The sequence below is a fragment of the Zerene cesonia genome, chromosome 19 (genome assembly GCF_012273895.1).
Source record: "Zerene cesonia ecotype Mississippi chromosome 19, Zerene_cesonia_1.1, whole genome shotgun sequence".
NCBI lineage: Eukaryota > Metazoa > Arthropoda > Insecta > Lepidoptera > Pieridae > Zerene > Zerene cesonia.
The window spans coordinates 3,418,420-3,430,012 of NC_052120.1; the positions used below are offsets into that span (position 1 = coordinate 3,418,420).

Sequence of the window (11,593 nt, forward strand, 5' to 3'; positions counted from 1 at the left end):
ATCACAGGCACAGGCATGATAAATACACGATAACAAAACTATCATGTTGTTTTAAACTCCTACTGAATGTTCAGGTAACAAATTTCTCTGTTATACCGTAACCTCAATGCAATAAAACGTCACCATTTTCTTGCATTAGGTTTTCAAATAAGTGAACCATCAATGAAGTAAAATGGGTAAGTTGTTTGGAAAGCTTTTGGAATCATGAACAGATATTTGACAATATGTGACACTATATTTTATACGAATGAACAGCTGACTAAAATTACATATTGACACATGACAATCCATCAGTTTTCAATATTTATTTGTATTTGTTGTGAAAGCATTTTACATTTAATGTATTAAAAATAGGATATTAAAATTAGTATCAATGGTTTTCTGAATACAATCCCATTCAAACTATGCATTTCATATAATTTTGAAGTAGAATGGCCAAATGTAGAGCATGTCTTGTAAAAAGTGAAAATGTGTTTGTATTTGATGAAAATAGTGTATCAACTTTTAATGTGTTAACAAACTTAGATGTAAGTTTTTATGACACTAATAATAAGTCAATGTATGACTGAATCTTATTTAACCCACTTCGAATACATTTTAATTAGTACTTAGTTTTTTATTTTATTTAGGTAAGTGGAGATGATGGTCTCCCACAACATTTATGCAGTATATGTTATGATACTATTAAAAATTTTGGTCAATTTCGGGATGTATTTCTGTAGATGCTGTATTAAGGAGTGAACTATCATGCAAAATAGATGTAAGTTAAGACATTACGGAATATGTATGTACAATAATATGTTATGAAATAATCATTTGTGATAAATGTTTGAATTAAAATTTTTAAACACTGTTTTTAGGTGAAATCAGAAAACACACATCTTAACAATGTAAAAATTGAGGAGGAACTATATAATGATGATAACTTATATTATGAGGAAGAATATTTAGAGGATAAAGATGGGGGTGAAGTTATTGATGAAATTATTAAAAATAAACATGAGACTGGTAAGTTTATAAAATTTTCAGGGACAGCTAACTTCAGCATAAAAATTTCATTTCAATATCATAACTACTAAAAAGTACAAGGAATATCCTCAATATTCCTTGTACATCATAGGTTGATATTATAACTTTTAATAATTCTAGATGAAGAAATCAAGGTTTGTAAAACAAACAGGAGAATAAAAGTATGTCTAAAAAGCAAGGAAATTAATGAAGAAGTGAAAAATAGTAAGTTTCTTTATTCATTACTATCATAGTATGATAATGGGATGGATTCAAAACATATTCTTACAAACTATTTTTTAAATAAAAAAAAAATCAATTTAATTACATGCAAATCAATGAAGTATAATTCTTGTTTACAGATAAAAACTGTGAAAGAAGTAGAAGGAAGAGAATAAATTATGATAAAAAAGAAGAGAAATTGCAATTTGGATGTGGTAATTATTATAAGTAAAATATATTTACTACAATACAAAAAAGGGTGCTCGTAATTTTATAAGTCACTGTACTTAGCTCTGTAGCCATTAAATACAGTTATTTTAAATGTATATTATTGCTGCAGTTCCATCCTAACTCCAAAATATACATCAGAAATTTTTTTCCTTTTTCTGCCTTTTAGGGGCTGGGTATAGTGTTCATTTCCCTTACCAAGAAAGTGAAAGAGTTTTTAAAATCTGTCCAGTAGTTTTTGAGTAAAAACTTATTTTATTACAAATTCTTCATTATAATATTAGTGTATATAATTACGGAAAATACTTCTGTACACACTTCTGAACATCCTTTATTCTATAGTCACAATGCAACATTACTTGTAATTTCAGGTTTGTGTTCAAAAATATTTGAAACAAAAAATATTTGTATGGAGCATGTATGGGTGCATAAAGAATATAACAAATGTTCTTTATGCTTTCAAAAATTTAGAGATTGGTGGCAGACATTGGCTCATAGAGCAGTGCATGAGGAAGATGGAAAATGTTGCTTAATTTGTAAGAAAAAGAAGAAAAGTATAGCGTCTTTAGAATATCACTATAGAAAGGTACATTCAGGTGATGAGGTGAGTCCTATTTATATGTATTTTAGAATATATAAAACATAGTTTAAAAAGCTGTTGTGTGAAAAACTTATGTTTATGATAATAACTATAACTATATATAATAGGGCATATATTAAGTATAAATTAATAATTAACATAAATAATTAAATCTCATATTGGTTATTGTTCCTTGTTTTTACGGAAAAGAAGAAAAGAAATATGATTGAAACTTTCTTTTACAGAATATTCAATTGGAGTGCAATATATGCTTTCAAAGATATGGTGATCCAAGAAAGTTAAGGAAACATCAGTTGCTATCACACTCGAATAAAAAATACACTTGTGATTACTGTCAAAAAATGTAATAAGTTACAGTTTTTTTTAATTACATTTATTCAATTACACAAACAAACAAATTTGTATTAGCTACACTAATAGTTTGGTGAGGATTTAAAGTCTAGATGAATATTATATATTTTTATTTTATTTGAGTTTGAACTTTTATTTTCTATGTAGTTAGCTAAACTAATTTTATTGAGTTTGTTTGACATAAAAAAAAACTGGACCATTGTAAAAAATTCTATCACCATTAGAAAGCTGCATTTTCACTGAGTGATATATGCTATTTATTTACCACAAGCCATGCTGGAGCGAACAGCTAGTATCTTATTGATCCATACTGTAATATAGAGTAGATATGTATACAACAATGTTCAGGTATTTATCTTGTTTGTGAAAATTAAAATTTCGAAGTATACATTTAATCACTCACCAAAATTTAACAACACTGGGTATCGTAGTTATGAAGTACATTTCATTAATATATAAACATATTATCGATTTGTTTGTACTTAGCATTCTAAGTATATCAAAACGAACTAATGGAAAAAATTGATTTATTTTTTCCTGACAGATTTTCTTACAGAAACAGTATAAAAATACACTTGAAAACGCATTTCAAAGAAAAATTGGTTCGATGTAAGCAATGCGATTTTGCATGTAACACAATTACCAGTCTTAAGGTACATACGTTTAATTAATTCCTAATGTTACCTAATGTTATTGATTTGTTCAACTAAAATATTTTTTTAAAAGAACCTATCAAAAACAAAATGTACATAAATAGAATGGTTTATATGTGTCTCTCAAATTAAAATTTCAGAGTCATACTTTACGTAAACATACAGCTGATAAAGTGTTCTGTAATGTATGTGCAAAGTGGCTTAAGGATCAGAAATCTTTGGACACCCATAAGTGCCGAGTGCAACAGCTACAAATTTGTCCTGTGTGTGGAAAGGAGCAGAAAAGTGTATGTCTTAAATATCAACAAAATAAAAATATATATATATAGTCAGGTCAACTATTCCAGTTACAGTATATAAACAAACATATTTGTTACATTCACATTACATTGACATTGCATACGATAGATACTGACAGTATTTTTTCTAGTAAATAGTGGTGATTTTTTATGTCATAGGGGGTAACTGAGCTAGTGGTTCGCCGGATCGTAAGGGATCACAAAAGCTCATAAACATTCGCAGAGATAGACATAATATTCATATGGTAAATTTATATGCGAAAGTCGACCTTATGCCACCTGTACTGTATAAGCAGTACGGTTATAAGCAGAAACAAAACCAAATAGCTATAACTATAACCCAAACATTTCGTTTTTTAACAGTTAAGCAGGCATATGGCATCTCATTCTACGGTGGCGCAATATAAATGCGACAAGTGTCCCGCTGCGTACAAAAATAAAGGTTCTTTAAGAGAACACCTCGACAAACATGCGGGTATTCCTAGAAAACAATGTGAGTTTTGTCCGAAGGCCTTCTATAATGCTGCGGTGCTCATTAAACATCGTAGGATACATACAGGTTTGTGTACTACATACAAATAAAAAAAAATTGTACCTTTATTTCAATTATTTCAAATTTGTATGTCATTATAAAAAAAATAATAATAAAAATGCAATCTTTGGCATGAGCTAGTATAAATTATATATTTAATATGCGTTTCTTCAATATTCGTTTTAAATTAAATTCTGGATTTTAGGGATTAAACCATACGTGTGCCACGTTTGCCAGAAAGCATTTACAGGTAACAATAACTTAAAAGTGCATATGCGGGTACATGGAGAAGACTTAATAAAAAAGAAGATAAAGGAAGACGTGAATTTGAAGATATTTTCATAAAACATATATTTAATAATTGTTAAATGGTTAAATAAATAATATAAAACAACCATCATTTTGAAATCATTTATTTTTATAAATTATTCGGCATAGAAATACGGTTTTACATCTAGGTAAAAAAAGTAAATGTATCACATACAAAAAAGTCTTTGGCAAGTACAGAAACGTGTACCGTGGTTTACTTAAGCGATAAATATAAGAAAGTAAAAATGGTATCAACATCTACAGTAAAAAACATACATTGAATAACAAATAATGTGTGCATTAATTTGGGTAATAAAGTGGTCGATAAATGTTTACCGTCTCTATTATTACTTTATTTTACATAAATTCGCGTCAAATCACATGACTATCTGCTTGATTTCATCACAATAAATCTAACTGGAAGAGGTGTTAACATGCGATGGGTTTTTAAGTATAAATGAGCTGTGATCATTTCAAATATAAAAGCACACATAAGTAAACTGATCATTGTCTACTAGCTATATAAATGGAAAGTATGTGGCTTCGTAAATGTTCACCAATAAACGTAGTCACTGCACATTTGTTGATTTTCTTGGTAATTGATATGAATGTGTACACCAAGATCTAACTCGAGTAGATAAGTTTTAGTTTTTTTTTTTTTTAGATAAGTTTAATTCCTATTCATAACAACAAAACAACATTATATAAATGCTAAAACTTTTATGGTTTAAATAATAATTATTCTAGCGGTGTACAAAAACCCTACACACGCGGTTAGCGTTAAAATGGCAACACTCATAAAAATATAAAAATGCTGTCAACTTGTGCAATAAAAAGGCAAGTATCCTCGGCTAAACAATTTTGAGCGTGATATACGTAGGGGTATTATAAAGAGTAGGGGAGACATGACTGCCTCAAGAATGTTAAATGGTCATTTAGAAAGAGACAAGTATAACTTTACCGACAAAACTAACGACACTATATTGCTACTCCTTTTTTGATTTACCCGCGATTAATTTTAAAATTTATCCGCGATTACGGACGGAAATGCTCCACAGTCTGTTTCTTCTTCGAGGTCTGACTTCCCCTTCTATTGATAATACCTATATGGAGATATGCAAAAGTTGATAAACTTAAAAACTATTGGCAGTGTTCAATTTCACAAAATGTAATACATAGTAATTAATATAAATTATGATACGTCATTAAACTTAATCTTCGTTGTATATCTTATAACTAAGGATGGATGAATAACTGAAACTACCTCCACACGAATTGGCAACATTAAACAATAGTTAATATGTGACTTTAATGGAAATCGAGAATTTATCACGATAATGCGATCGCATCAATTCCTATAGCGGGAAATTAAATTAAAATAAAACAGAAGCTGAACAGAATTACTTAAAAAAATCAAATTTTAACTATACGAAGTACCATGTCATGTCTTTTCTCCTGCTTCTATCGCATTTCTAAATTAATACTATAAATAGGACATTCCGGAATACAACTTCCTAATTGCATAAATCATACGTAAGTACATAGCTATTTTTCTCACTTAACCTATGTGGTAAATTCCTGCAATTCTATGTTTCAATAGTGACACAAAAACAAATATATAGCCTCAATTAACTACAAGTGGTTTTTTGTGAATTAATTCAAAATACAGTTAAAAGTAAATTCTATAAAGAGTACTAATCAAGTGTTATTATTAAGTTATAGTTTGCACCTTTGTCGATTCCAGTATATTCAGTAATCCAAAATAAGAAATCGAATACGAATCTAAGATCTGAACTTTATTATGTTATATGAGGTTGAATTGTAAATTGTATGCAAATTAGGCAACAAAAAAATTTAAAGAACCCAGAAATCACAAATTACTCTGACATCCTAAAAGGATTTTAAAGTCCGATACGTTGCACACGCTCCAGAATGGGAATACAAATAATTAATTAGGTAATTGCCCGAGTCATTTAGAAGAGCGAGCGAGATGTTGATAATCTGTTTTTTGCATGAGAGATACAGACTACAGCTTATAAACAGACTTAATAGCCTGCTTATCTTTTTGATACATCATCATTCATAAGTACAGCTGCTAGAGGAATATAATACATTGTAGTTATAATACATTGTCATTTAAAATATTGTTCATTTACGTATTCCAAAATTACAACCTTTATATAAAAAAAAATAAAATTTTGCGGTTTCTTTAAATATTCAGTGCTAAAATATTCTTCTGTGTCTCTCTGCCCTCCATTTACTCATAAAAAAACATAATACTTATATTTTTATATTATATAAGTATTATGGTTTTTTTTTTTAATGGGAGATGTCAGAATTTAAGGAAGACTATTCTCTGCCATATTTTGTCTTTTCTCTTGCTATAGTAAGTTTAAAAACATATGTAAGTATAAAACTTTATAAATTGCTCTATCCTTCAACAGCCTGAGAAAATTTCGAGTATTTTTTTCTAATTCACCGCTAAGTACATCTATTTCAATATAAATTAACCAACATTTGGTCCTTCACAAAGCGCTTGGAAATAGTTTTTACGAAAAACAAAAATAAATAAATAATCTACTAAAATAAAGTTACAATTGAAAAAATAAATAAGGCGGTTTACTAATCTTAAACTAGCGTGTACCTATTAGCAATAGAAATGATAATTTACTTACAACTAAGTCACAAATGTGGGCCGAGGATGAACTTTAACATTTAGTTTACTATCGCATTTGCGTATTCATTACATATCGTGTTAAGTTTTAATGTAATATATGGACGCAAACGCAATAGTGACAAAAGCTATCAAAATCGTACCTTGAACACCACCATCTACCGTTCCAACTAGCATGAAACTAAATTTCATTACCAAAATGAGTGTTAGGTATTCGGACGATCGTTTCTTTAGTGCCTACTTTATCTGTATCTATCAAAGAACCGGAACTGTGCTTTTTAGTTTTCGGCGCAAGGGGGGGTACCTCGCTGCAAGTGGAGAAGTTGTCGTCATTTCTCGAACTACCTGCAGTGCTGAATTTTTTTAAACTGCCCGTAGCCAGCGAGCCATTTGACGAGGAGCAGTGAGGTGGAAGTAGGGGCACTCTCTCTTGCAGCTCCCGACTGGACGTTGGTTTGAAGCCGCACGCGCTACTGTTATCGGGCGGGACCGTTTCTGGGCAACCTCCCATTTGGATCCATTCTTGAATCCTATAAGCGATATATTTTTGTTTGTATTATAAATATGTTTTATACGTATAAATTTAGATCAGTTTATTCAAGTCCACTAGAACTTGATAATGTCTACTCTTACCATTATTTGATATGCTTCTCAAGCATATTATAAAATAAAGCTGGTGCCTCATAGATAAACAGACAAATAACAAAGTGTCATGGAATTTATTTTCGAATTAATGGAACTGTGGAACTTAAAAATCCTGCATAAAGTATTTCGTATCAAAAGATAAACATAATCAAGTATATATAACCCGGTTATTGATTGCGATAGGTAGTTTATTGACCCTACGACACTAATGTGGCTAGCATGTAATTCAATGCGACGTCTCTATTCCATATACCTAGGTTTGTTAGTTTATAAAGGAATTTGTGTGAGCGCTTATCTTTACTCACACGATCACGACATGTAATTAGTTCGTAAACGTGGGAGCAAATTCTTTGGAAATTTCATGTCTACATGCAAATATCTACATAATAAAAATTTTACTCTTGCATGACTAACTTTCTCAACTATATTCGCACTGTAAATTTAACATTACGTACACTTTAATTTTAAAGTGTTCTTTATATTATTTGCACAACAAAAAATATTTATTATAAATAAATGATTCACTAGATTTATTTTAATTAGGTAAATAATTTTGAAAATTAATTAACGATTCGGTACAACTGCACGTTTGGTATAAAACATAGATATCTAAGTATAAGGAGATCGGTCAAGTCGCTGAGTTTCTGAGAAGTTCTAGTGTCGCTAAAACAGCCATTTAAAAATTGTGCAATGGAACGATTACCTGTTAACAATTTCTTCAAAGTTCGGTCGTCTCTGCGGCGTGTGTCTCCAGCACTCACGCATAAGCGCGTACATGGGCGGCGGACAGCCAGCTGGAGCCGCTAACAGCTCACCCCCACGCACCATCGATATCACCTCCTGGTTGCTATACCTGACGCACATAATAATATTTAAAATAAATTATTTTGCTATAATTAAAATTTATAATATAAATCATATATAATCTCAACTCTCGCAAGGTGGAGCTCGCATTACGATTGATTTCATTTAACATGACAATAAATTCCCTTATTCATTATTTTAGTTCTTTCTATGTAGGTCAGTTACGATAATAAATACAAACCCATAATATGGCTGTAGTCCATAGCTGTAGATCTCCCATAATACAACACCATAGGACCATATATCACTTTCTGTAGTAAATTTACCATACAGAATAGATTCTGGCGGCATCCAACGCACAGGAAGTAAGCTCTTTGATTGAACCTATAAAAAAATTAAATTTGTTAATAAACTGTAATTTTCTAAATAAAACTGAAATATCAGTCCCTTGACTCACTCTGTAATAATCAGAACTGTAGATATCCCTTGATAAACCAAAATCGGATATTTTAACAATGAAATCATCCGAAACTAAACAATTTCTAGCTGCCAAGTCTCTATGAACATAGTGATGAGAGGCAAGGTACTGCATTCCAGAGGCTATGTTACTTGCAATGTTTAGCAAGCGCATAGGGGGCAATCCTTTTCCAGATGGTGGTGCTCTGCCCATTAAAAACTCATGCAGATCTCCACGAGCCATGAATTCAAACAGCATACACAATGGCTCCTCTCGTAAAGCAACTCCTACAATACAAACTATATTTTCATGTGTCAGCTCTGAAATTAAATCAATTTCTCGTCTAAAGTCAGCTTTCGTTTTTGCTGATGCATTTTCCTTCAATGCCTTCACTGCAACATATAGTGTTTCTCCATTCTTTTTAAGCGCGCCTTTGTAGACTTTACCAAATGCCCCCTCACCCAATTCTTCAAGAAACTTGATCTGAGATAAGGAATATTGAGGTACTCGAAGAACACCATTTCCTCTAACATTTCTAGTCAAATGAGGCTGACTACCATTGTTCTGATTTGCCAGCAAATCATTCATTTCTATTGGAGAATTAAGCCTTGAGTCTCCATATATATTTTTATCTGCATTTGGTAAGTTTATATCCCTTATAGTGGATGCACTACCTTTTCGTTTTCTTCTCAGGACACATGTTATAAAGCCACCAATTATTAGAATAAGGAAAAAGAATACACCAAGAATGTATATCCAAATTCTATGAGCACACTTTGGTATGTCACATAACTGTTCTGTTTTGCCATCATTGTCAATGACACACCATGGCTGAGATTTCTTTCCACCTGGGTTCCTACAATAGCTGTGCCGACCAGCTAATTCTGGATATTCTGACATTCTAATGTTCATCTGTTTAGACCATGCAACACAGGGCATTCCATTGTTAGCTACATTCACCCTGCCTAAGTATCCACTACCATCTTCCCAATAGCATTCATCATCAGAGAGTATCAAAGTGCCTATACCAATTTCTAAGCAACCAGGGTCATGTTCTGGCAAATCTTGGCATTCTTCTAGAGTCAACTGTTGTCCAATATGTGGATGTCTTTTCGCAATAGCATATTCTGTTTGACAGAGTTCATTCTCTAATATCTCACAATCTTGTTTGCATACTCGTCTTAAAATTGTTGAATTATATCTAAAGTTGAAAATGCCTATAGATGTAGTATTCACCAATTGAGGCTGTAATCCATTCGGTAATTTATCATATATAACTTTTGGAATATCATTGATATTGCCAATTTCTGAGTCAGGATGCAATTTAAATATCTTCCTAGCTTCAATGAAATATTTCTCATTTGTAACAAAAGGATGTCTACATATCGGAAATGTTGAGTAACAAAGACTAGGAAGGGCATATTGTTCACAATGAGAACTAATCTCATTAGAATATTTAGTCACTTGGAATGCTTTAAGTAACTTATCTTCTAAAGCTGCCTGTGTTGTATTGTATGGTATATAAACAAATTGTCCGCTGAGATGTGACTTGCACACTTTTCCTACATACTCTTGGCAAATAGGCTCTAACACTTGAATTACTGTTAAATTCTTACTTGCAACATTGTCTTGAGCAATCATTCCCTCTGACACCAAATTAGGTGTTGTTTTTATATCAGTTATAAATTCATTACCATCTTCATTACTAGGCAATATAGAAGTAGATAGTTCATTATTTTCTACAATGTCACTGTCAACAATTAATCTTGTAGTTAATTTCTTCTCATAATTTTGCTTAATAACACATGTATAATTGCCCTCATCAGACCTGGTTACATTTTTTATTTTTAAAGTAGTGCCTATGATACGATTTGTTTTATCAACTTTAGTTTTGGTCTTTATGTTTTCAATTATAGCTCTGTTATCTTTTAACCAATATGCTTTCACATTCATAATTAAATTTTGAATTATGTGATCTGGTGGTAATTCCTTTAAAGATGTCTCTATGCCTTCTTTATTTTTAGTGAATTTCTCAACTTTCTTAAAATTTATAATAGCCTCACATTTTAACCGAACATCCGTCCCTGGTGCTTTCTTTATTAGAGGTGCTAATGTTTTGGCAAAATAAATATCGAGTTCTATATTCCATCCTTTTTGTTCCGAAGAATAATTGGATTTAAGCAACGATAACGGCTCGCCCTTCGATATTACAGGTTGGCACTTGTATAAAATACTAACAATAACTACGATATAAACGACTTTCATGATTAAACATCACTTCAATCCTTGTGCGTTAACAATAACACATATCTAGACGCAAAAGGGTCATTTAGATCTTCAAATTCTCTCACAAGAGAATGTCAGTTGTTGATTTTCATTATACGAAGCAGTATATTTCCATAGAAATCAATTACGAATTCGAAAACAATACCCGAATTTAACTAATAACATAGGCGCGTAACGCAGCCACAGTCCGAATGTTATGTAGATTACAGTCATAAGTAAGGTATTTGCCAAAGATCCAAAGGTAATGTTTATCCCAAGTTCACCAAGCGCCAAGCAAAATAATATTCAGATTTCATAATTTGAATTGTAACAATATGGCAACATTAAAACAAAATGTCAAAGTATTTTTTTTTTTTTTAGTTTTAATGGCTTAGTTACTAGACCTTTAAGCCAGTGTCAAAGTAAGACGGTCGTATTAAATAATGAAATGTGTGAATGTACTCTACACGTTGGCAATCTGAATCATATATTTTTTTCCTGTCCGTTATATGATCATTCCTTTTTATATTCATCCCTTCAGTCAC

General features: G+C 31.2%; 2 protein-coding genes across 3 annotated transcripts; one reads left to right on the forward strand and one right to left on the reverse strand.

Moving 5' to 3' along the window:
* The first annotated feature begins 265 nt into the window (after positions 1 to 265).
* LOC119834255 (zinc finger protein 287-like) lies at positions 266 to 4,285 on the forward strand. Of its 2 annotated transcripts, none has more exons than XM_038358592.1 (11): positions 266 to 527; positions 613 to 760; positions 861 to 1,008; positions 1,150 to 1,233; positions 1,371 to 1,445; positions 1,830 to 2,062; positions 2,284 to 2,402; positions 2,955 to 3,063; positions 3,204 to 3,350; positions 3,726 to 3,921; positions 4,100 to 4,285. In XM_038358592.1, the coding sequence occupies exons 6-11, from the start codon at positions 1,868 to 1,870 to the stop codon at positions 4,237 to 4,239; spliced, it is 906 nt and encodes a 301-aa protein (XP_038214520.1). In that variant the 5' UTR covers positions 266 to 527; positions 613 to 760; positions 861 to 1,008; positions 1,150 to 1,233; positions 1,371 to 1,445; positions 1,830 to 1,867; the 3' UTR covers positions 4,240 to 4,285. The 2 variants fall into 2 exon arrangements, with proteins under 2 accessions (XP_038214520.1, XP_038214519.1); XM_038358591.1 differs by having other exon boundaries at positions 268 to 527; positions 630 to 760.
* A 9-nt stretch (positions 4,286 to 4,294) lies between these two features.
* On the reverse strand, positions 4,295 to 11,345 carry LOC119834254 (tyrosine-protein kinase transmembrane receptor Ror). Its single transcript, XM_038358590.1, has 4 exons — positions 8,784 to 11,345; positions 8,568 to 8,710; positions 8,226 to 8,375; positions 4,295 to 7,407 (listed from the first exon to the last, which is right to left on the reverse strand). The coding sequence occupies exons 1-4, from the start codon at positions 11,046 to 11,048 to the stop codon at positions 7,059 to 7,061; spliced, it is 2,907 nt and encodes a 968-aa protein (XP_038214518.1). The 5' UTR covers positions 11,049 to 11,345; the 3' UTR covers positions 4,295 to 7,058.
* Positions 11,346 to 11,593: the final 248 nt, after the last annotated feature.

Excerpts from the sequence above, each read along its gene's own strand:
- LOC119834255 (XM_038358592.1), top strand. The coding sequence starts at position 1,868 with ATGGAGCATGTATGGGTGCATAAAGAATATAACAAATGTTCTTTATGC. Across the intron at positions 2,063-2,283 it reads AGGTACATTCAGGTGATGAG|AATATTCAATTGGAGTGCAA; the intron begins GTGAGTCCTATT and ends TTTCTTTTACAG. Across the intron at positions 3,922-4,099 it reads ACATCGTAGGATACATACAG|GGATTAAACCATACGTGTGC; the intron begins GTTTGTGTACTA and ends TCTGGATTTTAG.
- LOC119834254 (XM_038358590.1), bottom strand. The coding sequence starts at position 11,048 with ATGAAAGTCGTTTATATCGTAGTTATTGTTAGTATTTTATACAAGTGC. Across the intron at positions 8,711-8,783 it reads ACAGTTCTGATTATTACAGA|GTTCAATCAAAGAGCTTACT; the intron begins GTGAGTCAAGGG and ends ATTTTTTTATAG. Across the intron at positions 7,408-8,225 it reads TTTGAAGAAATTGTTAACAG|GATTCAAGAATGGATCCAAA; the intron begins GTAATCGTTCCA and ends TATCGCTTATAG.